General features: G+C 47.3%; 1 protein-coding gene across 1 annotated transcript in view; it reads left to right on the forward strand.

Annotated features, from left to right (window-relative positions):
• The window catches only part of Mei1 (meiotic double-stranded break formation protein 1), a 61,420-nt gene that overhangs the window by 33,340 nt on the left and 2,812 nt on the right, over positions 1 to 25,268 (forward strand). The window contains exons 16-27 of the mRNA XM_052748438.1: positions 810 to 870; positions 3,113 to 3,210; positions 4,909 to 5,077; positions 5,381 to 5,528; positions 9,546 to 9,821; positions 13,764 to 13,929; positions 15,962 to 16,066; positions 18,987 to 19,097; positions 19,379 to 19,539; positions 21,583 to 21,664; positions 21,824 to 21,999; positions 25,132 to 25,213. Coding sequence (XP_052604398.1) covers positions 810 to 870; positions 3,113 to 3,210; positions 4,909 to 5,077; positions 5,381 to 5,528; positions 9,546 to 9,821; positions 13,764 to 13,929; positions 15,962 to 16,066; positions 18,987 to 19,097; positions 19,379 to 19,539; positions 21,583 to 21,664; positions 21,824 to 21,999; positions 25,132 to 25,213 — 1,635 coding nt within the window. The remainder of the gene's footprint in view (positions 1 to 809; positions 871 to 3,112; positions 3,211 to 4,908; positions 5,078 to 5,380; positions 5,529 to 9,545; positions 9,822 to 13,763; positions 13,930 to 15,961; positions 16,067 to 18,986; positions 19,098 to 19,378; positions 19,540 to 21,582; positions 21,665 to 21,823; positions 22,000 to 25,131; positions 25,214 to 25,268) is intronic.

Genomic DNA, 25,268 nt, shown 5'->3' on the forward strand with positions numbered 1-25,268 from the left:
TGTGTGTGTGTGTGTGTGTGTGTGTGTGTGTGTTTAGGGTATATGCTCATAATTGCAGGTAGAGCCAGAACAGGGCATGGACTCCCTGGAGCTGGAGCTGCAGGCAGTTGTGAGCCACTTGATGTGGGTGCTCGGAGTGAAAGCCCAGTCTTGTGGTGGAACAGCCTGGGCCAGGGGCACTAGCTAAGACGGAAGCTGTTGTCAGGTCTGTGGTGTGAGATCCAGTCTCCTTCACAGAGGCCACATAGAGATGGGGATAGGCAGTGACGACCACTGTTCTGTCCGAGTCTGAGACTAGAGTGTTTTCTCCGAAGATGGGACGGAGGGTAGAAACAGCAATGTCCTTCCTGGTGCCTGTAGAAAGTACCAGGGGATAGGAGAACGTAATTGAGAGAGGAAGGGGTGAGGGCCATCCAGCTCCTACCCTGAGGCAAGCACTTGTTAGGTGTACTTATTCCCACCAGGTGGTGGAGGTGATGGTGCCTGGGTCGGAGCACACTGTTGGGAGGCAGAGGCAGGTGGGTCTCTGTGAGTTCGAGACCAGCCTGGTTTACAGAGCAAGTTCCGAGACAGCTAGGGCTTCACAGTGAGATCCTGTTTCAAAAAAACAAACAAATAAACAAAAAGATGTACTTATTCCCAACCTATGGGGTACAGATATTCAAAGCAGAGTTTCAGAAGTTACTACCACTAGATCCTGGTGAGCCAGACCCCATGACTACAAAACCAGTACTCTGACAACCAACACCTGGAAGTTTCTGTGACAAGCCTGGTTTAAACAGCTCTGCCTTCTTCCCACTTCTCCCAAGCTGACTCGTCATTCATACGACTGACCCTGGAGCTGAAGGCCAGGTTCTGCAGTGGCCAGAGGTATGTATGGTCCCTGGCAGAACTGAACAGCAAGGGGCCAGAAAAAATTTTGACTGGACAAGTGCAAGTGTCTGGTTGGTGTTAGTCATGGGACCCTGGTGTGTTGGAAACAGTGTCAGCGTTGCCTAGCGACTGACACATGAGCTGGAGGTCCTTTTGTGAGTTGAGTTTCGTCTGTCATGGAAAGGCCGTGCGTAAGTGGGCAGCTGTCACACCAAAGCTGGAAGGGCTCTGCCCCAGTTTCGTTTCCGCGGCTGCGATGAAACACCCTGATAAGACAGCGTAGGGGAGGAAAGGGCTTGTTTCAGCTCAGAGTGGGGAAGTGAAGGCGGCAGGTCCTTCAAACAGACAGTCACATCGTACCCACAGTCAAGGGAAGAGAAAAATGAATGTGTCCATGCTCACTTGCTTGGTTGCTTACGCTGTTTGCATTCTTTATTCTCACGCAGTTCAGGACCCCCTGCCTAGGAATGGTACCACCCACAGTGGGCTCAGTCTTCCTACATCAGTTAACTTAACACAATCTTCAAAGATATGCCCAAAGACTAACCCAATGTAGATAGCCTCTCCCTGAGACTCTTCTAGGAGAGTCTAGGTGGTGTCAGCTTAACAGTGAAAGCTAAATATCACAGGCTCCAGGAGATCATTTGTGATCTCATTTAAGTGGAGAAACTGAGGCCCTCAGAGGTGAAAGGATACAATATTTCTCAACTTGTAGTTGTTGCCAGCCCAGCAATTTCAAAGGATCAGTTTCTGTTCATGGTGGATGTCACTGTTTCGGTGTCTTGCTAGTTTTCTAGAGCACCCCTCTGTACCTTCCCATCTGGGATTTGCCACTGTCCAGAGCTTAGAAGTGACCACAGTGTTATATGTGGCTCTGCTTCCATAGCTTTGAATAGAACACCCACATTCAAGAGAGTATTCGGGAATCAGTCTGGGTTCAAAGTCAAAACTGCAATTCAGTGTCTTCTTCTTCTTCTTCTTCTTCTTCTTCTTCTTCTTCTTTCTTCTTCTTCTTCTTCTTCTTCTTCTTCTTCTTCTTCTTTTTCTCCTCCTCCTCCTCCTCCTCCTCCTCCTCCTCCTCCTCCTCCTCCTCCCCATCTGCCTTCTTTCTTTTTCTCTTCCTTCTTCTCCTCCTTCTTTTCCTCTTTCTCCTTCTCTTTCTTCTCCTTTCTTCTTTTTGCAAATGGTCTACCTCAGGCTGGATTTTGTGGCTATCCTCCTGCCTCAGCCTTGGAGTGCTGTAATTATGTACTACCATGTCTGGCAGCTCCTTACATTTGTACTACTCCTTAGCCCTTTCTTTCTTTCGTTTGTAGGTTTGGGTAGCTGTTGTTGGTTGTTTTCTTTACTTTTTTGCTCTTAGCTCTCTGGGGGCCCACCACCCAGCTTCCAAACAAATCACACATAGAGGCTTATTATTACTTATAAATGCCTGGCCTTAGCTTGGCTTGTTTCTTGCCAACTTTTCTTAAAATTATCCTATCTACCTTTTGCCTCTGGACTTCTCCATTTTCCTTCCTTCCTTCCTTCCTTCCTTCCTTCCTTCCTTCTTTCCTTCTTTCTTTCTCTCTCTCTCTTTCTTTCTTTCTTTCTCTTTTTTTTCCTGGAACTCACTCTGTAGCCCAGGCTGGCCTAGAACTCACAGAGATGCGCCTGGCTCTGCCTCCTGAGTGCTGGGATTAAAGGCGTGCGCCGCCACCGCCGCCCGGCTCATTGCATCATTAAACAAATGTTCCACAGCATAAACAAATGTAACACATCTTAAAATAATATTCTACAACAGGTAGCCTTCCTTAATTTATTTTTCAAGGAAGCCTTCAGTGATTCCATATGAGCCAGGTGCCTATTGCAAATGTGGCAGCTAGTTCCATATTTACTTTAAAATATTTGTTATCTTCATTTTATGTGTATGTGTGTACCTACTTGTCTGTATGAGTGCTGTGCCTGTGGAGGCAAAAGAGGGCATTGGGACCCTTAGAACTAGTGGTTATGTGCTGGGAACAGAACCTGGGTCCTTTGCAAGATCAGCAAATGCCCTTAACCACTGAGCCATCTCTCTAGTTTCTCTCCCCAACTACTCACTTCTCATAGCCACCGTAGGGTCTCCTCTGCTGTAGCCATGGTCAGGCTTTCACTGGGCTCTGGTACACGGCAGTGATGTCTTAGCACATGTTGGGGTTAACGGTGTTGGAGCTAAAGTGGTAATGCTGTCTCTTTTCTTCTTACTTCCCCCTTTAAGTCACTCATCCCTAAATCAGGTGTGTTCCAGTTTCCTCTACTACCTGTGCCTCAGTCTCCTCTCAGCTCCCGAGAAGACAAAACCGCCCTCCCAAGAAGGTGAGATGAAGTGATCTGACCGCTCCTGAATCCCATGACAGTTTTCAGTCTGGAAGTCATGCCGATTGGCTGGATAATGAGCCAATACAATGAGACCGCTTTGCTGGAAGCTACCCTGCTGGAATTCTAGATCGATTTCTAAGGAGAGGGAATAACAGTAGAGAAACTGGTTCCTGGGATGTTAGACTCCAGACAATTGAGAAGGACCCTCAGCTTATCTGGTCTAAATCCTGTCTCCCAAGTGTCTCCTCTACATCATCAACACTTTGCTGGTCTACCTCCAGCCCAGGACTCACTGTCTCTCGAATCGTCTGTTCCATTTCTCTGTTCATTCATTCATGAAGTAGTTCTTGTGCATACATGGTGTGCCAGCCTGTATTCCAGGTGCTGCTGAAAGAGCCGGGGAGACAAAGCCCTGTTCTGTTCCAGCGAGAAAGGCAGACATTATACACTAGATGCAATGTCAGGGATGGATAGCACTATGGAGCTGTGTCAGACAGTGTTGGGAGAGGTCGCCGGCCTTTGGTGAAATGTGGAAAGTAAGGGTAATGCGGTAACTTGCCAAGAGCTCTGAGAGCCTTTTTCTATTCCTCTGCTATGCTTTTTGTAAAACAGGTTCCATAAGAAAACTAGGATCTCTCCTCCCAGGAGAACATACAATGGCTTTTGCTATTTTGTTTTGTTTTGATACTTTTAAAGATTTATTTATTTATTATACATGCAGTATTCTATCTGCGTATATGCCTGCAGGCCAGAAGAGGGCACCAGATGTCATTAGGTGGTGGTGAGCCACCATGTGGTTGCTAGGAATTGAACTCAGGACCTCTGGAAGAGCAGCCAGTGCTCTTAACCTCTGAGCCATCTCTCCAGCCCTTGATTTTTTTTTTTTTTCTGAGAGAGGCTCTCACTATGTAGCCCAGGCTGTCTTCCCTGCACCTCAGTGCCATCCTGATGCGTCGCCAGTGTGTAACAGGAACTGCATGTACCACCCCACCCTGCTAAAGTACTAGTGTGCCCTGTTAATGTTCAAGTTCTTTAAGCAGCATATGACATCTTTTGCAGTCACCTGATCCTATATTCCCTGATGCCCCACACATGTTCACACTGAACAGAAATGTGCCCACCTAGGACTCTGGGTCTCCAAACTCTTGGATCTCTCTCTCTCTCTCTCTCTCTGTCTCTCTGTCTCTCTGTCTCTGTCTCTCTCTCTCTCTCTCTCTCTCTCTCTCTCTCTCTCTCTCTCTCTCTCTCTCTCTCTCTTCCCTGCCTGTTTTCTGCTTATCCTCTATGATTTTCTGCCCCTTAAGGTTGCCCTCTCCACCCTAGGTGGCCTGATTTACTCTTTCCACACTGGAACATGGCACTGACCATTTGTCTGCAGTTGTTTGTCTCATCAATCATTCCCTTTGGGGGGCTCCGAGAGGTTTCACAGTCTGATCGAGAGTGCCACTCAGTGAACAGACATCAGAGGAATGACTGAGTGAGTGAGTGAGTGAATGAATGCTGTCTGTATCCTTCTACATGTTAAGTTCAGTCTCTTCTGACAGCCCGAGAGCTGCATAAGGGGAAAGGAACCTCTGATTCCCTGGGTACTACCCTTGGGTGCCCTGTGTAGCCTCCACATGCAATGGTTCTCAGGCGTCATTACCTGCTTTCCTGTGTTCTCTTTGTGGCCTTCCCCTACCTGCTCCCTCCCAGAACTCTCTGCAGTGTCTGAGTTCCTGCAGCATGGGTTGCCCCAGATCAGCAGCCGGACCCCAGAAAGCCTTGCCTTCCTGTCAGATCGCCAGTATGTGGAGGTCGCCGCACGCCAGAGACAGTATTGCCTCCTGCTCCTCTTCTACCTGGCTCACATCCATGACGACAGGTCAGTTCTCAGAGCCAACGGCTGGTGGTGAGTCCTGGGGCTTTCATCTGTAGCCCAGCTCCGTGTAATGAATGCCTGTATGTATGCACGTTCATCTATGCACATGCGTTTGAGTGCATTTGTATTGCACACGTGTGACATGCTCTGGAAGTCTACACAACACACTGTGTGTGCATGGCAGCCTCAGGCTGTGGGCATGCTGGGGAAGGACACTGAGTTGAGGGAGGATGGGGCCAGCAGAGTAGAAGGCTCCACTGGCCTGGCCGCTCTGCCCTCCTCACTCAGGCTCTTCTTGGTCAACAGGTTTGTCCCCGAGGCCGAGTTATTTGTGGCCGTGCAGAGCTTCCTTTTGTCTGTGCAGGACCAGGGCGAGCGCCCTCCGCCAGCGGTCTGCAGAGCCTCCATCTATCTGCTGGCAATGTGCCAGGACAAGGACAGTGCCCTGGGTGAGGTACGAGCCAGAGCCTCGCCTGGGGCTCCCCTTCTGCGCCTCTCTGTGCTAGCGTTCTCTGGGGGGACGTGATGATGTGTGCAGACAGGGGTGACAGGGAGAGGTCGAGGCGAAGTGCCGTGGGGAAAGAGAGGAGAACAGCGCTGAGCACAGTGAGCCTAAAAATCAGCTAGTTCTCTCAACAGCCCCGGGGGTGGGGTGGGGGTGGGGTGGAGATGGTTACTTCCGTTTTATAGGTAAGAGAATGGGCACAGATGCGAAAGTACGTGGGATCACACCTGTAGCGCTAGTGAGGTGGAGACAGTGGAGGCCCGCCTGGGTGACTGGTGACCTGCCTCGAACAAACACACACCACCACCACCACCCTCTGCCCGCAAAAAAAGAAAAAAAAGAACAAGTGAAAATAACTTTCTTTTGGGCACACAGGCCTGGCCTTGGTGCCACCTCTGTGCTGTGAGAGAGCTGTGACGAACGTTCGTCAAACTGAGTGATCATTGTTAGTTGGACTGGTTGTGGATCTGTGTGTGTGTGTGTGTGTGTGTGTGTGTGTGTGTGCATAGGAGGAGGTTCTGGAGATTGAACCCAAGGCCTTCCACATGCTACATTCAACTACTCAGATATATTCTAGACTTTTTTCTCTCTTTTATTTTGAGACAGGATTTCACTAAATTGCACAGGCTGGTGCAATTCTCAAAGATGGAATTCTCCTGCCTCAGTCTTCCAAGTAGCGAGAATTAAATGCTCTACCACACCTGGCTATTGGATTTTTTTTAACTTCTCATCTACTTTAATGATACTTATAGTTGTATTGTCCAATTTTCTCTAACTGTTTTATAAGTCCTAGAAATCGAGAACAGTGTCTGACTCATAACAATTTTTTCCATAGAAGTTTGCTTCTATGTCTTTTAAAAACATATCTTATTTTTATGGTTGTGTGTGTGTATTGAAGTAAATGTATAGCACACGTGTATGGTTGCCTGTGGAGGCTGGAAGAGGATGTGAGATTCCCTGGAGCTGGAGAAATTAGAGATGGTCACGAGCCATCTGCCATGGGTGCTGGGAACAGAACCTGGGTCCTCTGGAGGAGCAGGAAGTGCTCCTGACCGCTCAGCCAGCTTTCCAGCCCCACTTCGGTTTCTTGACTGTGAACTTCTCAGTTGTTACCTAAGAATATATATATTGTTTTTGTTTTTTGAGACAGAGTTTCTCTGTGTAACAGCCCTGGCTGTCCTCAAACTCATCTGTACACCAGGCTGGCCTCAAACTCAGAGATCATCTGCCTCTGCCTCCCAAGTGCTGGAATTAAAGGCGTGCGCCACCACTGCCTGGCTACCATAGAATATTTTTATTGCTGTTTACTTGTTTGTTTGTTTTTTTTTCAGTGCTGGGTATTGAACCCAGCTTTCTGCATATGCTTGGCAAATGGTATATCACTGGTCTATGGTAACAATTAAGTTTTTGTTTTTTGAGACAGGGTCTTACTATGTACCCTTGGCTAGCTTAGCACTCACTTTGCAAATCAGGCTGCTCTTGGAGTTTAAGAGATCTGACTGCCCGTCTCCTGAGTCCTGGGACTAAAGGAGTGTGACACCACGCCCAGCCTAACAGTTAACGTTGCTTCTTTTTGTTGCTATTGGTCCAAATGTGATGTAAACAGATTAAGTTTCATTGGAATAGAAACATAAAGAACATGGCTGTGTACGGTGTAGCACACAGGGTCCCACTGCTCATCTTTGTGGGTTATCAGCAGCCTCCAGTGAGTGTTGTCTACACTCATTACTTCCTTAGAGATTTCCCCACAATAATATCCTAATTCTATCATTCTTCTTGTTTGTAGATTAAAAACTTGATTATCATTGTGTGAGTGTACACGTGTGCGTGATGTCTGTGTTAAGTGAGAGCACACATGCCGAAGCACGTGTGTGGAGGTCCGGGGACTACTTTGTGGTGTTAGTTCTCTTCTTCTACCCTATGTGTGTTCCAGGGATCAAATTTAGACTGTCAGTCATGGACAAAGTATCGGAGGGGAGGAAGTGTTCAGAGAAATTTGAAAACATAGACTTTTTCAGTAACTGGTTTCCAGAGGACACAGGGCAAACTTTGGGGAGCTGAGTAAGACAGGACAGGAGAACAGGAGAGGGCGTGTTGAGCCAGATGGGGATGATTCTGAGCTTCTGGGACTGCCAGAGACAGGAGAAAGGCATGATGGGAACAGTCTCAGTGGCTTCTAGATGATGGTGTAGCAAGATCTTCTTCACACTGCTGCTGGTGTGGGAGCCAAGAAGGAAGCGGATGGGACTCTGGGCTTTCGCCCTTTTAGGCCTGAATCCGTAATGTCATATAAAACCTACAGCCTTTTACAAGGCAGGCAAACACTCTACCATGGAGCTGTAGTCTTAGCTTAACTTTTACATAAATATATAAATGTAATACACAACCACAGCCTGATTTAAATCAGTTAAGACAGGTCTCATGCTGTTACTCTGGCTGCTCTCAAACTTGAAATAATCCCCCTGCCTTAGCTTTCTTAGTGCACCATCATGCCTAGCACCACAAACCTAACTTTATTTATTTATTTAATCTTATTTTTTCATTTTTCGAGACAGGGTTTCTCTGTGTATCCCTGGCTGTCCTGAAACTTGCTCTGTAGACCAGGCTGGCCTGAACTCACAGAGACCCACCTGCCTCTCTCTGCCTCTGGAGTGCTGGGATTAAAGGTGTGCACCACCACTGCCAGTGATTCATCCCTTTTTTAAAATAATGATTTTAATTTACTCTCCCCCAGTCTTATCTTTCTGAACCATTTGAAAATAATTCTCAGACAATTTTTGATATGCTCTTTTTTCCTTAAATGCTTCAGTATGTATTTCCCAAGAATATCAGCCTTCTAGGTTGGTTGTGGTGGCTTATGTCTGTAGTCACAGTGTTTGAGAATCTAGGGCAGGAAAATTATGGTTAGCTTAGACTGCATATTAAGTTCTGGGCCAGCCTGGGTGAGGCTCTGTCTCAAACAAACAAAAATCTGGAGATATTATTACTATACTCAATCCTTAAGTCAGTAGTCTAATTTCACTCTTATTTTTTTTGAGTGCTGGGGATTGAACCTGCTGCTTTTTGTTGTTGTTTTGTTTTGTTTTTTTCTAGACAGGGTTTCTCTGAGTAGTCCTGGCTGTCCCGGAGTTCACTATGTAGACTCCAGGCTGACTTTGAACTCAGACATCTGCCTGCCTCTGCTGGGATTGGAAACATGTGCCATCATGTCCAGCTAAGCCCCAAATTTATAATGGAATTTTTCCCGTTTCTCCCTTTTATTCCATTTAAGCTCCCACCCTCTAGGATGGTGACGCTCACATTCGGGGGAGATCTTCCCCCACTCCCCACATAATCGCCCTCACAGACACACTGGGCTGTGCCTTACGAATCTCCTGAGCATTTCCCAAGCAAATCCAATCTTTCTGTTAATCTTTATTGTCAAGATTACCTAAGGAATCTGAATGTTGATCTGTTTTCTATGGGAAAGTAGTGGGGTTTTTAGTGTTTAGTAAATGATTCAACACACATCTGCTTTCTCCCTTCTGAGCCAGGCCCTCTGCTAAGTGCCCTTTCAGTCTAGGGTAGGAGACAGACAGACGTATTGATGTATAATATAATATTCTATTAGCACTACTTCTGTCTTGCACTGGGTTTTTTCCCCTGTGAGGGTCTTTGCTGGCATTGTAGGGTATTTAGCAGCATTCCTGCACTCTCCCTAGTAGATGCCAGTGGCACTTGCCCTGTCATGATAATCAGAAATGTCTCCAGACTCAACCAAATATCACACAGGGAGCAAACTGCTCCTGGTTGAGAACTGCTATTAAAAGGCAAGCACTGTGGGGTTTTCTCTCCAAGCCCATCGGGATGAGCAGTGAGATGGACTGGGATGCTGAGATGCCAGTACGTTTTCCTCAACCTTTGGTTACCTCGTTGGGGTCTCAGGCCCTCTGCAAAGTATATTTAGTTGCTTTCTTTTCTCACCAGGCTGTGATCAGTGCAATTAGAAAATTCCTAGAGGGCATCTCAGACCTACACCTGGTCTACACTCACCACCCACTCCTGCTCAGATTCTTCCTGGTTTATCCAGGGTTGATGAGCAGGTTTGGTCATCGTGCCCTGGAACTTTGGTTTTCTTGGGAAGAGTGCAGCTATGAGAACCTAGATGACGACTCGTCTCCTGGACGGACCATCTTTCCTGCCAACTTAGCAGCCCTGTTCCAGATGCTCAGAAACACGCCTAGCATCCTGCTCATTTTGCTGGTAGGTGCACTCATTCATTTCTGCATTTACAGATGGCAGGCTTTGGGAGATGTAACTCAGTTGACAGAGTGCTTACCTAGCGGGCGGGAGGCCCATGGTTTCATCCCAGTTTGCATAAATGGAGCATGGAAATGCACACTAGTAATCCCAGCACTTGGGAAGTGGAGGCAGGAGAATCAGTAGTTCAAGGTCATCCTCTACTATAGAGTGAGTTTAAAGACAGCCTGGGTTTTAAAAATGAGAAGAAGGAAGGAGGAGAAGAGAAAGAAGGAGAAAAGAAGGAGGAGGAGGAGGAGGAGGAGGAGGAGGAGGAGGAGGAGGAGGAGGAAGAGGAGGAGAGAGATTGTGTGTGTGTGTGTGTGTGTGTGTGTGTGTGTGTGTGTGTGTGTGTGTGTGTGTAAACCCTGGATAACTATGCTCTAGTTGCTCTGAAGGCCTTCTCCCTTTACCTATGGGCTCCTGAGTCTCTGCCTCCTGCTCTTTATGTTTTAATTTCCTTCCTTGGCACAACCCAACTGTAATTGTCTACTTCAAGCTTTTCACCTTCATCTCCTTAACTGATCGGCCCTTTGGCTTCAGACCGTGATGCTCCTGAAAACTGCATCTCCATGACAACAAGGATGTCTCCGTAACTAATTACCATAGGCTTGTTGGTAATCATCTTAGGTGACATGTAGATATTGATGGCTGTCCACTTTCTTTTTAGTGGCACGTTCTGGGTTTAAGGAATGCCGTCTCTTGATTTTCCTCACCCTTCTCTTGAGGCTCCCCTTCTCAGTATCTTGGAGATTTCCCTGTGCCCTGGCTAGGTCTTAAGGATGGTATTCTGCAAAATTCTGCCTGAGGAACTTCACTCACTACGTTTTTCCTGGGATGGCTCACCTATCCCAGACTCTGGCATCCTTCTACCTGTGTGCTGATGCCAATGAAAGTCTACATGCCACTTCTGACCACTCCAAGCTCAGTCTTAAAATGCCAACCATGTTTTGTCTAACATGGAGCTCCTTGGAATGGAAGTGTGAATCAGTGGTAGAACGTGTGCTTGGAACGCATGAAGTACTGAGTTCATGAATAAGTAAACATGTAAATCTATAATGAATATGAAAAAGGTGTGGCTCATTAGCTCTTCTTCCAGTTCCTTTCACAGTTTGGGCCTCGTTAGGGTGGAGACTAGCTACTTTGGCTGAAAACTGTCCTGGGCCACCAGTTTCGAAGAAAATAAGCTCTTAGGAGAAGCAAGCCAAAGAGAAAGTGAATCTCCGAAGACCAAATCCTTAGATTCTGTGTTCTCAGGAAGGGGTGGGGTGCCCCATTTTATCCTTCCGGCCCAGGCCTTGCCCTTGGATGTATACTGTCCCATTCATCTCTTCTTGGAGGTGGCTGCAGCAGGCCACAGGAGGCTCTGACTTCCCTTTGCCTAGAGCTCAGTAGGAAGGAGCTACCTGCATGGCTAGATGCTGTTTAGAGACCTGGGAAAGGGAGGCTTTCCTGTGTTTCAGGTGAAATGAGGATATCAGGAGGGCCGGGAGTTAGTGTAGAGGAATATTAAACGGGTACCGCATGCAGATGGTCACTTACTAATCATTGGCTCTGAGTCTGAGCTAGAAAAGGGTCATGTCAGAGATGCTAATGGAATTGCCCAAGGTAATAAGGATCACGGCCAGGACTGGAGGCCACAGTTGCTGAATCTTACTAAATTAGATCCTAGAAACATCAGTGGTGAAAAGAACAGCAAGAAACAACTTTGTTTTCTGTTCATACATATAATTCCCACCATTTCTTCCCAGCTTTTAGCCACAGGAGGGAATAAAGTCTAAAAATATGTGCTGGGACCAATTTCTGGTTTTGATATGGGTAATTAACAGCTGAAAACAAAGCTGTTAATTGCCACTCTTATCCACGGGTGGTCTTTCACGTACATTGTTTAGCTGTGAAACACAAGGCTGTCACAGATGCTCTGTTCTGAGTCTGGACAGCTTTGGACAGTTGAAAATGCAGTGGGCCATGGGTCCGCCCACCACCTTCTCACTAACCCATGTGATGAGGTACGTATTTGCACGCAGCATTTACTGTGGCCGACAAAGACCTTGTAATCCCTTTCCTTTTAGACCTTTAAAACTCACAGACTTCTGAGGGACCAGCTTTGTGACCCTGCGGCAGGGATGGACCAGCAAAGGACAGCAGGGTACTAAAGGCTTGACCTTTACTCTCTTGACCCTGAGTAAAGTATTCCGACTTTAGATTTCAGCCTCACATTCTTTAAAGCAGGGGAACGGGATGAGCTTGGGACCCACCCATCTCCGTCTCCTGAGTTCTAGAGTTTTAGGCTTGTGCCACACATCTGTCTCTGAAATTATCTAGATTTTAGTTCTAGAGTTTTAGGCTTGTGCCACACATCTGTCTCTGAAATTATCTAGATTTTCCTAAGCCCTCCAACTTGTGATTTTGTCTTCTCAGAGATAGCTTTTGAGTCTCTATGAAGTGAAGGAGGTAAAGCCACCTCATTAACCCCCTCCCCTTCATTAACACACACTAGAGTAGAATTTACAATTCTGCTGTTTTCTTTTTCTTTTTAAGACACCATCTTATTCCGTAGCCTAGGCTAGCCTGGAAATTAATATATAGCCCAGGCTGGCCTCACACTCATGGAATTCCTCACCCTTATCCTCCTGAGTGCTGAGATTATAGGTGTAAGCTACTACCTCTGACTCTTTACTACTTTCTTGATAGACAACTAATTGATCTACTTTAGTTTCCCCACTTGAAAACTGGGATGACACCTAACTGGAGGAGTTATCAGGAAGATGTAAAAATGTATAGACAGTCAGGCGTGGTGGCACACGTCTTTAATCCTAGCACTTGGGAGGCAGAGACAGTTGGATCTCTATGAGTTCAAGGCCAGCTTGTTCTACAAAGCAAGTTCTAAGACAGCCAGGGCTACACAGAGAAACCCTGTCTGGAAAAACAAACAAACAAACAAACAAAATGTATAGACAAATGTATGGCTATGATATAAAAACAGGGCAGCACCTATGTTATTAGGTTCTAATTGCTGATATTGTCGTTGTTTCTCTAAAGCCCGTGCCCTATGCTCAATTTCCGCATCCTGCCCTGCCTGCCCAGTGGTCATCACATCAGGATTTGTTTGGCTGAAGTGCCCTGTAGTCACGTTTCTCTGCACTGGGAGCTGGCTTCTCTGTACAGAGTCTGTGCGACCTTGGATTCATAGCACCCTGTCCTAACTGGCCCGACACATTCACTTGTCCAAAGGCATTGGCGTATTCGAGCTGGTAGGTGCCAGGAGCTATCAGGGACAGCTACTGGTGCCCCTTCTGCCTGTTTTGCCTTCAACATACGTTCATTAAAATAACTCCAAAAGCAAAACAAAATGAAATGTCCTTTTTCATTTCCTGAATCCAAGACTTTCACTGCCTGGGGCAGGGATGGGCAGATGCCATGGCCGAGAAGAGGCCTGACCTGGTCCTCACTTCCCGTCCCATACCCTGAGTCTCTCCCAGCCTATCCTTCCCTTGGCCCATGACTTCTCTGTTCTCTGTGTAGTCTCCTGGTTGTCAGGTTCCTGGTCCTAAAAACAATCCCTTCTTGACCCTCATACTTCCAAGAGAGAGGCACCCTGAGTCCAGAGGCCTACATTTGCACCCCTGGTGCCACTTACTGCCTTTATGTGACCTCGGGCCAATTGTGTACTGTCCCGGAGCCTCTGTTTGCTTCTTGATGTAATAGGATGGGACTGCTCTCCAGGAATTGTGAGCAGTCAGTGCATCCACCAGGGTATTTGGTACAAAATCAGGTGCAAAGTAAGAGGACTTCACTTTGCTTTTGTGAAACCGTCAGCCTGGCCGCATTCCCTGACCCTTTCCTGCACTGTCTGCCTGTCCCTGGCTGTGTGCTCTCTGAGCTCTGGCTTCTTTCTCCTCCTAGGACCTCGTTTATTCCAGTCCCATGGACACAGCCCGCAAGGTGCTGATTGTCCTGAGGACCTTCATTCGGGAGAATGAAGACATCGAAGTGGGTGGTCTCATCCGCGGCCACTTCCTGATCATCCTGCAGCGCCTGCTGGTGGAGTATGGAGCTCCCACCTCCGGAGGTCAGTTTTCCTTGAACAGGTTTTGACACGTAGAGTAGACCATTCTATTTTGGTGGAGTGTGCTCTAAGAAAGAGAATCAGGTTTTGCAACAGAAGAAAAATCAGGCCAGTCCCTACCACGCACAGCATGTGCTTGGAGCTGTTTGTCACAAAAAATGGCAGCTCCCAGAGGGAAAAAGAAAGTGGAAATCTGGAGGAGGCTGGGGAACCAGCAGGGCTGTGGGAGTAGGGTGGATCTGTGATGTGTTGAATCCCCAGTGAGCTCCAGGAGGATATGCTGCTAGCAGTCACAGAAGCTGGCTTTTCAATATGAAGAAACTCAAAATTAGGGTTGATTTGTCTTTAGCTATTTTTAAAGAGGCTGGATTTTTTTTTCTTTGAGAATCTGATTTTGGTTTTGTTTTTTTGAGAGAAGGTCTCATATGGACCAGCCTGGCCACAAATTCATAGAGATCCACCTGGCTCAAGAATCTGATTTTTTTTTTTAAAGGTCTACCTGGCTGCCCTAGATCTATCTCATTTTGTAGACCAGGCTGGCCTTGAACTCACAGAGATTCACTGACTTTTGCTTGCTGAGTGCTTGCTGAGATTAAGGCTATCATGGCCATACCTGGCCCAAGAATCTGATTTTTTTTTTTTAAACTAAATTTCTGAGCCATCAAGGGCAAGTGGGAAGAGGTTTGTGGCTCCCAGGTCCAGTCCTGAAAGAACACTGGAGTTCTGAGGGTCCAAGCACCTCCTTCCTAGCGAAGAACAAAATGTGTCTGGATGAGAGTACTGTTTACAGTAAGGTGTGGGCCAGTGAGCCGGCTCAGCAGGTAAAGCACTTGCTGAACAGCCTGCCGAGCCGAGTTGGACTGTGATGTAAAGGTGGACGGAGAGAACTGATTCCATGAAGTTGTCCTCTGATCTCCATGCGTGTGCTGTTGCACCCTCCCCTATTACATGCACACGTGCGTGCTCACACACACACACTCTAATAATAACAGTAGCAATAATAATAAATAATAATAATAACAAATAAATTTTAAAAATTTTAGACCAGGTGTAACAGCATGACAGCACTGGAGAGACTGAGGCAGGGGGATCTCTGTGAGTCTGAGGCCAGCCTGGTCTACATAGTGAGTTCCAGGACAGTCAGGGAGGGTTACATAGACCCTGTCTCAAAACGAAACAAAATAAAATTTTTTAAAAGAGATTCACTATAGGCAGGTATTCCTTTAATCACAGAATTTGGAAGGCAGAGACAGGCAGATCTCTGAGTTCGAGACCAGCTTGGTCTACAAGGGGAGTTCTAGGACAGCAGGGGCTGCACAGAGAAACCCTGACTCAAAAAAAAGGCGGGGGGGGGGGCAAAGGCATGGGAAATAGATTTAGATGTGTGTTCAATATCTGTCTTTGTTTCGGTGGTTGTAACGGAGCACCATAAACTAGGTGACTCATGAACAAGAGGATATTATTAACAGGTCTTGGGAAATCCTGAGTCCAGATCCCAGCAGATTTGATGTCTGGGGAGAATCCACTATGTTCAGACGCCTTGTATCCTCATGAGGCAGAAGGGACAAGTGACTAGTCTTTGGAGTCTCTCTTATGGGTACTAATCCTGTTCATGGGGACCGTGTCTTATGACTCAATCAACTTCTAGTGACCCCACTTCCTAAAACTCTCACATTGGAGGTTAGGATTTCAGCATAGGAACTGGGGGCTTACACACATTCAGAGCCTAGCACCCTGCCTTTCAGGAGCTGTGGGACCTCTGTGAGAAATGACCATGTGCTTTATGTTCCTAACTGCAAAATAGGAACAAAAGTCCCTGTTTGGTGTGTTTTTTCATGGACTTTAGTGAAGTAGTAATGAATTCCCAATGGCTGCCCAGAGTTGGCATCCAGTGTATGAGCTACTGCTGTCCCCCATGAGAAGAAATGAGAGTCAAGTGCCCTTCCTTAGGGCTGTTTGTGGCAGGGAGGTGTTTGGCCTGTGGGTGGGCTGAGGTTGGTTAGCTCTCTGAACAGCCCATTCCTGTTCTCCGTAGCCTCGGGGAACCTGCCGCTGCTCCTGAACCTCCTCTCCCTGGTGCAGCTGAGGACTGAGCCGGAGCAAGAATTGGACAGCATGGCCATGAAGCTGCTTCACCAAGGTGCCTTGGCTGCTTGAGACAGGGCCCACGGGCCTGAGGCTGAGTATGGCGGGGCCCAGTGGGTTTGGAAGATGTGAACAAGTCAGTCTGTTCCTGGGGGCGTCATTTGATCTCCTCTACTCATTGTAAAGGAGTATTTGGGAGACACCCCCCTCTAAAAGCAAACCCAAACCCCAAATAACAAACTAACAATCAGTGTAGGATAGGCACCAGCTCTAGTGAAGTCAGAAAGGCCTTTGCATGTTCGCTATCCATAGCTGTGTGGACCTTGCCTGTGTTAAGCTCATAGGTAAGATGGACCGTCTCTCGTGTAGATACAGATATGTGTTTGGGTAGATGTGTAGTGCTTGGCACACAAAGTCCTTCTGGAGACAGTCTGTGTCAGGTCATGCTTCCCAGTATCTGGTCAGCCGTCTTCCCTGTCTCTCAGCTGACTCAGATCTCTGGTCATCCAGTTCACAGTTCTCTGCGCATCTTTCTTTTTTAAAAATATTTTTATTAGCTGGGTGGTTGTGGTGCACATGCCTTTAATCCCAGCACTTGGGAGGCAGAGGCAGGCGGATCTCTGTGAGTTTGAGGCCAGCCTGGTCTACAGAGCAAGATCCAGGACAGTCACCAAAACTACACAGAGAAACCCTGTCTCGAAAAACCAAAAAAAAAAGTAAGCAAACAAAAGAGACTTAAAAAAAAATATTTATTTTTTATTATTGTGATCCCAGAACTTAAGAGGGAGAAGGATCAGGAGCTCAAGATCATCCTTGGTTATATAGTGAATTCAGGGCCATCCTAGACTGCATTAGATGCTAACACAGAATGATTTTGATTATTCTGAAATGTGAAATATAGTAGACATTTACACACTGTTCTTGAGTCCTTCTGAGAGAGGAAAGTACTGTTTCGGGAGTATGCTGTTGAGGGAAGACTTCTTGCCCAGTTGACTACGAGCCGGTGAGAAGTCAGAGTGTGATGTGGCTGCCATAAAGTGAAAGGAGACTCGGGTGGGATCCGAATGGTGGTGGAGAGGTGGGCGGGCTTCCAGGACGAGAGGGAAATGTTGTCTAGAGCTGTCGTGTCTGGCCTAAGCCAAATCTTTCTGAACCAACGTTCTATCTCACCCTCCCTCCTATCCACTTTTCTTGCCCAATCAGAGGCTGTCATGGAGGGTTCCATCTTCAGGGCCTTTTCACACGGCTATTCCTTGCTTTAATAGGCATGCTCCTTCTAGGCAGCCTCAGTTGTGTGTCTTATCACTCAGGGAAGGAGCCGCAAAGCTGACATTTATTATTCTTCGGTGTGTGTATGATTTGTATGGGATCACAGGTGTGCTTCAGCATGTGTGTGGAGGTCAGAGGTTAACTCTGTGGAGCCAGTTCCCTCCTCACATCTTCTTGTAGGTTCTAGGGAGTGAACTCAAGTTCCCAGGCCTTGCGGCAGGTGCTCGGACACACTGAGCGGTCTCACCAGCAACTCTCTCGTTTTAAACTTTTGTTGACTCACCGCAGCTCCTTATAATCTTGATCTGTATGTGTTTTCAGGGATTGCACCTTGTCTGGTCTGTCACCCATTCGAGGGACATCCCTGTACTCGCATACATGGTGGACCAAATTCATCAAGGGAGCATGTCACCCCACATGGGGAAAGATGGCTACCCTGGGATTTCTCCATGGATGCTCCACCCTCAGATGGCTTAAGCATAACTGCGTATCTTACCCACCTCTAGCAGAGGCCATGTCATTGTTCCACTCTGCATCATCTTTGGCTCTACAATGTTTGTAATGCTGCATTGCTCTTCCTGGGGAGATGTAAGGAAATGTCTGTTCAGCTCAGATGGGGCTCTGACAGACCAAAGAGGATTCCTTCCCAGTTCAGCCAGTGAGGTTAGTGGAATTAAGAACATGGCTGACTCAAAGGTAGCAGCACCATTGAAAAGCCTAGCCGGGTGTGGTGATGCATGCCTTTAATCCCAGCATTTAGGAGGCAGAGGCAGGAGGATCTTTGTGAGTTCAAGGCCAGCCTGGTCTACAGAGTGAGTTCCAGGACAGCCAGGGCTGCACAGAGAAACCCTGTCTTAGAAGAAGGAAGAGGGGAAGGAGCAGAAAGTGGAGGAAGAGTCCTGGCCCAGCAAGGGCAGTTCATGAAAGCCTGCAACACTAGAATCCCCGACCTGAATTTTGGAGGCTGAATAGGAGTCAAGTTAGCCAGAAAGCAGCGATACAAGAAAGAGAACACACCAGATATAAGTGTCTACCTGTAACCAGAGAATTCTAGAGATTGAGGCAAGAAGACTGTAAACTCAAGATCAGTCAGGACTGTACAGCAAGATTCTGTGTTTTAAAAAGGAAAGCTTGGAGTGGTGGCGTGCACCTGTAATCCCAGCACTTGGGAGGCAGAAGCAGGAGGATCAAGGGGGTCAGTACCATCATCAGCGAGTAGTCCAGAATACACAAGGCTTGTCTTAAAAAAACAGAGAGAGGGTGGAAGGAAGAAGGAGGGGGAAGAGGCAGGAGGATAGCAAGTATAGGACTTGTCCATCCAGCATCACAGAACTCCCTTGGGAATGCAGCGGGGATGGTTAAGTGGCTGGGCGGTCTTAGGGAGTGAGGACCACTGCTAAGTTAGCAGGCTGATGTATGCACGGTGAGAGGATTCCCTTGACAAGTGAACTCCTAACAGTGTGTTCAGGTTGCCGGTTGGTTGTGGGTTGCTTATGTGGCTCGTACAGACGGAGGGTGTGAACAAACATCCCTTCAAATTTGTCACCGTCCTTCTCTCCACTGGCTGTACCATAATGTCTGTGTTCTCCCCTGAGACTGGCCTCTGAAATTTGCCAGCTGTTGGCCAACATCTGTGTGAAGTGTAAGAGTACTTAAACCACGGAGTGCTGTGCCATAGGCTACCTAGGGTCTCTGGTTTCTTGCAGTCAGCAAACTGTGTGGGAAGTGCAGCCCTGCAGATGTGGACATCCTGCAGCCCTCCTTCAACTTCTTGTACTGGAGTCTTCATAGGACCACACCCAGTAGCCAGAAAAGAGGTACAGGGGCCCAGGCAGAGTCACTGAAGAGGCCAGTGTCAGGGGTCCTCGGCGGCCTTGGGTTTCTCTCCTTAAAACATATTGAGGTGTTTGTGTGTGGTTGACGATGATGAGACCCTCCAGTTCTGGTAGTCTGTGATTCTCCAGTGTGCAAGGCTCCTTAGGTCCCCTCAACGAGCCACGTTTGTTTATTTTTGTATGCTCGAAGCCCTGGCAGCAGGTACTCAACACCACAGAGGTGTTAGGCTAGCCGGCCGCCCTTCCCCTCTGCCCGCTCCCAGCTGCTGCTGTACTTCTGAGCAGCACCGCCTTGCTTGAGCTGCTGGAGAAGATGCTGGCGCTTACCTGGACAGAAGTGGGCTCTCCCAGGACTCCACTGCTCTGCTCTGCCTGGCTGCTCACCGCCTCCTTCTCTGCCCAGCAGCACGATGGCAATTTGCAGGTTAGTGTCTGGTGCCATGTCTTTGGGACACGAGACAGCACTCGAAGAAGTCCCGAGTTCCGTCCCCAGCTCTGTGGCATATTAGCTGTGTGACCTTGGCAAAATACTGAACTATGCTGAGTTTCAGAATTCCTACCTACAAAGTGGGAATCGAGGGAGTCAGGGTTACTGACAGCTTGGATTAAACTACTCTTCACAAATGGATCACCTCCGTGTCAGGCTGTGTTCTGAGCACAGAAAAATAAAAATGCCTAGAGCATTCGCCCTAGCCTTAGGGAATGTGTTTTCTAAGTAAGCCTTGAAGGAAGACTCTGTTGGGCAAAGCGGGTGGGGAAAGGTGCTCCAGAGCAGAGTACAATATGAGCAGAGACATAAAAAGGCACCAATTAGGACCTGGGTATGGATTTAGTGATAAGCCAGTGTGTGTGGCTAGAACGAGGGACTGAACAAATAGATCGGTTTAGACAAGAAGGCAGGAGCCAGCTGTGACCTTGTAGTGCCCAGTGGCAAGACGCAGAGTGCCACAAGTAGTTAGTTGTCATTGTCACTGTTGGAGGTGGGTGCAGGGGACACGAGAGCCGTGGACATCTGCCCAGAAAACCTCGTGTCCTTCTGGAGGTCCTTGTCAGCCCAATGCCCTTTGTGAGCGCCACTCTTTGCTAGTTCGTATTCAAGTATCTCTTCCCCAAGCTGCTCCTCGAGGTCCGTCTCCGAGCTTCCACAGTATCTGCACAGCACCCCAGCACTGCCAGGCTCATCAGTTAGAAGGGAATCAGTTTGGGCTCCTGTGGTAGTGACAGACTATGGCGGTTATGTGCTGAGGCAGACCCTGTATGGTGTTGCCTAGGGTTGATTTTTTTTATTTATTATTTATTTATTGAGAACAGGATTCCTCTATGTAGCCCTGGGGCTTGCTATGTAGGTTGCTATGAGCAACCTATGGATTAGGTTGATCTCCCCCTCACAGAGCCCTGCCTGCCGCTGCCACTGGAATGGTGGGATTAAAGGCATGTGTAACCATGCCTGTCTCTCTCTCTTTTTTTTTTTTTTTTATTTTATTGAGATAGGGTGTCATGTAACCCAGACTGGCCTCAGATTTGTTATGTAGCTGATTCTGGCCTTTAACTACTCCTCCTCCTGCCTCTACCTCCAGATGTGGTTTTCTAGGTGTGTGTCACTGTGACAGTCTCATGGTTGACTCAGAACAGAAACCTTCCCTGTTCTTCTTTGTGAGGAGCTTGGGCCACTCCTGTGGTGATGTGCCTGGGTAGAAGCCTGCCCTTCCTTCCCCCTTCTTGACCGTGCCTGGCCATCGGCACATACCTGGCTGACGACCTGCTCCCACCCAGCTCCATGGTCCTAATTCAGTCTAGGGTGTTTAAGGAATTGCTTTGTGCTGGACCCTGAGCCAAGCAGAGTGGTCGTTGCTGCCCTCTGACAGCTCCTGTTCCGGTGGAGGAGAGCAGAACAGACCGGCTTTGAACCTGCCACCCCGTCTAGCTCTCAGTTTGGACATTAGACTCATGTTTACTTATGGTGCTCCTGAACCAGTCTCCAAAATAACTCGGGAGGTAGCGAAAGCAGGAAGCACTGTTTTCATTTCATAGACGAGGAGAGCGGGGCAGGCTGAGAGAGATGCAGTGACTTGCGCGCTATATTTATATAGTGATTCGCTCTGTCATTCAGGCTGGCCTCAAACTCGCAATCCTCCCCTCTCAAGAGGACAGCAGGCATGTGCCACCACCCTTGGCTAGAGCCAAGGTTTTGATTTGCTGTGTCATTCTCTAGGTCTTCTGAGTTAGGTGAGTAGAGCCGGAGACCAAACCACACGTGAGGCTGAAGAAGGCTTCCTGGAGGCTGTTGATGTCCGGGATGACTTCAGAGGGGAGTTAGTTCTCTAGGTGAAGGCTTGATTGTCCCCCTCACACTGCTGACGTCAGGGTGTCTTGATGTAACAGGTGTAACAGGACGTGGGCAGGCCATTTTCTAGCCACGTCTCCAGAACACTGATTGGGCTTAGCCCTTCCCCCACTTCTCTACCAGGTTCATCAGACGTTATCTGTGGAACTGAGCCAAGTGTTGAAGGCTCTCAGCTTTCCAAAGAAAAAATCTGCACTGCTCTCAGGTATGGTGTGGACTTCCCAGCAGGGGAAAAGCCTTTCCCTCAGATTCTGAGATAGGACCATGCACCCAGACCATAATTATTTATCAGCACCATTTCCCCTTCTGGGTAGAAGATGGGGGAGCGGGGAGGAACTGGGTATAAAGAGTCTCCTCTTTCCAGCTGCCATCCTACGATTCCTGCGGACAGCCCTGCAGCAAAGGTTTTCTTCTGCCTTGGTGGCCTTGGTGCCCTCAGGGGGTCAATTGATGTCAACTCCTGAGGACACTGTCCTAGCTCCACTGGGAACATCACAAGTGCTCTCCCTGCTCATCGGGCTTCAGAACCTCCTGGTGCAGGTAGGGCTCTGGCTGAGTGGGCCCCGGCAGTGGGAACTCCTGTTTTCGGGGCAGCAGGAAAAGATGGCTTCCTCTCGGGAGACTAGTGTTTCCATCGGAGGCAGCCCTTGTGTCATATACGTGAAATCCCATCGTTTGGGAGGTGGAGGCAGGAAGACCAGGAGTTCAGAGATCATTGTATTCCAGATCTCTAGGGAACAGAACAGATAGAATGAATATGTAGTAAAAGGAGTCTATTAGATTGGCATACGAGATACAGTTCTGATTCCAACTGTGGCTGTCTCCACACTGGAGAGCTGAGAATCAGTAGCTACTTAGTCCGTGAGGCTGGCTACATCCATGGGCCCATTCCAGCGCTGGTCTTCCTGCCATGCTGGAAGGCTGAAGAGACTGGGTTCTGATGCCACTGAAGGATGGACAGCATAGAAGGGCTGACTCGTGAAACATAAGCCATCGGGCACAAAGCAGCAGCTGCCCCTCTGACCTGCTTACAGCGGGGCCGCCATGACCACGGTGACGCCACACTTCTTCCACCTCATTTAGCCTAATCAGGAGAATCCCTCACAGGTGTGCCCAGGTTCAGTGAGGCTGAAACCAAGGTTAACCATCACAGTTATCCCCGGAATATAGAGAATTCAAGGCTAACCTGGGCTATCTGAGACCCTGTCTAAACCAAACCAAACAAAAACCCAGCAATGATAACAAAAGCCTGAGTTGGTTCCTGACTGAGAAGTGTGGGATACCTAATGGCTTCAAACAGAGTCTCAGGCTAGAGAACCTCTCCCTTAGCTCAGCTCTGTGCTCCTCGATGTCCCCTTTGTTCTCACGGGCTGCATGAACAGCAGCTCCAGGCTGATATCCGTAATGGAAAGAAGTTCTTTCCCTGAAGTTCCTGGAACTGAGTCTCCTTAGCCTGGCGTAGGGTATAATCACCATGCTAGCTTGGCCTGGTTAATGCCTCCTGGAAGCTGGAACATATATGGTCGACTCTGTGCAGCCTGCATGGATTGAACATGAGAGATGACGGATGCTTCTCCAAAGTAAAACTGTTTTCAAGGGAGAATGGATCCTAGCCAAGCAGAACGGATGTCTCCCCCTCTTAAATTAAAAAAAAAAAAAATTTGAGACGAGGTTTTACGTAGTTCAGGCTTGCCTTGAATTCCTGATCCTCCTGCCTCTGCCTCCCAGTGCTGGGATTCAGGTGTGCACCACCACTCCCAGTTCTGAAGAAAGTCGCTCTTACTACTATAGTACACGTTTGTATGTGGATAAATAAAGGTTTCTGTGTCAATACCCAAAAATGGGACTGTTGGGTCAAATGATGTATTAGCGATCTGTTTGTTTCTCTGTAATGAGTTACCAAAAACATAGTGATATAAACACCCCCTACAGTCCTGTTAGTCCCCTCATAGTCCTATAGGTCAGAAGTTTGGGTGAACTCACTACTTAGGTCAGTGGTGTCTTTGTGAAGTTTAGGGATCAAACCCAGTGTTCTCACACACTAAGCAAGAGCTCGGTCACTGGGGTTTCCACTTGGACCCACATGGCTAAAATCAGTGTTAGCCAGGCTGGGAGCTCGGAGGGGGAAGTGAACTCTTCCCAGGGCCTCTTTCAGCTCTTGAAGGTTGTTCAAGTTATTTCTGACACAATCCTTCCATTTTCAATACCACAATGGCACCTGAGTCTTTAAGTCACTCTGATTCTTCTGCCGTAGGGCAGAGAAAACTTCTAAAAGGTTCACAAGGTTGTCAGTCTTTAATTTTAGCTCTTGCTGGGTGTAGTGACTATCTCATAGTAGTATTAATTTCCATCTCCCTAATGACTGGTGATAGTGAATTTTTTTCATGTGTTTGTGAGAGTTTAAAGTTTTGTTGGGTAAAGGTTCTGATGTTTAAAAAATAATTGATACCTACTGGTTTAGATATACTGAAGATACCTTTTAGATACCTATTAGTGGGTCCCAGGGTTCATTTCCTTTTCTAAAACAAATCACTCTTTCACAAAAGGTAACTTAGTGGTTTGGAGAGGCGGTCAGTGCTTCGGGTACTCCCTCCTCTTGCAGAGGACCTGGGTTCAGTTTCCAGCATTCACATGGTTGACGGCAAGCATCCGTAACTCCAGTTCCCAGAGATCCATGCCCTTTTCTGGCCTCTGTGGGTACTGCATTCACATGGTATGCTTTCATACATACATATACATATATATTACATACATACATATATTACATATATATGTATACATACATATATTACATATGTATACATATATATATACTCATACATATAAAATTAAAATAAATAAATCTTTGGGGGCTGGAGAGATGGCTCAGTGGTTAAGAGCACTGGCTACTCTTGCAGAGGACCCTGGTTCAGTTCTCAGCGGCCACGTGGTCGTTCACATCCATCTGTAACTCCACTTGTATGGGCTGCAACACCCCCTTCTGGCCTCTGAGGGCACCAGGCACACACATAGTGCATAGACTTACATATAGGCAAAACACTTTTTCTTTTTTTTCCCCCCTGGAGCTGAGGACCGAACCCAGGGCCTTTCGCTTGCTAGGCAAGCGCTCTACCACTGAGCTAAATCCCCAACCCCGCAAAACACTTATACACATAAAATAGAAGTAAATAAATCTTTTTTTTTTTAAGTTTGTTACAGCTGAGTGCCTTGTTGTATCCCTAATCTTAGCACTTGGGAAGTAGAAGTGGAAGGATTGCCACAAGTTTGAGGTCAACCAGATCTCCATAGTAGCCAGATATATAATAGTGAGACCTGTTTCCAGAAGAATAAAGAGGGATGCTTCACAAAAAGGTGTTACTTAATAGAAGCATTGTGCTCTGTATGTGACAGATAACTAACATACCTTTAAAAATTATCTACAGGACTGTATTCCATATCTGAAAAACTGAAATCTAATAACTAAAAAAATAACTTTTTCTGTATTAAAACTAAGCCTTATTGGTTTATATATATATATATATATATATATATATATATATATATATATATATATATGATAATCCTGGAGTTTGAGGCCAGACTTGACTACATAAGATCCTGTCTCAGAAAAACAAACAAATCCTGACCCTAATTCCTTTTCTGTTTTTGTTTTGTTGTTTTTTTCTCCCCCAGAAAGACCCTGTGCTATCTCAAGCCTGTGTTGGCTGTCTGGAAGCCTTGCTTGACTACCTGCATGCCAGGAGCCCCGACCTTGGTAGAAACCTTCTTTATTCTCTCATTTTCCCATGATCAAGATTGGAGGGAATGAA

The sequence above is a fragment of the Peromyscus californicus genome, unplaced genomic scaffold (genome assembly GCF_007827085.1).
Source record: "Peromyscus californicus insignis strain IS unplaced genomic scaffold, ASM782708v3 Scaffold_20__1_contigs__length_68692818, whole genome shotgun sequence".
Taxonomy (NCBI): domain Eukaryota; kingdom Metazoa; phylum Chordata; class Mammalia; order Rodentia; family Cricetidae; genus Peromyscus; species Peromyscus californicus.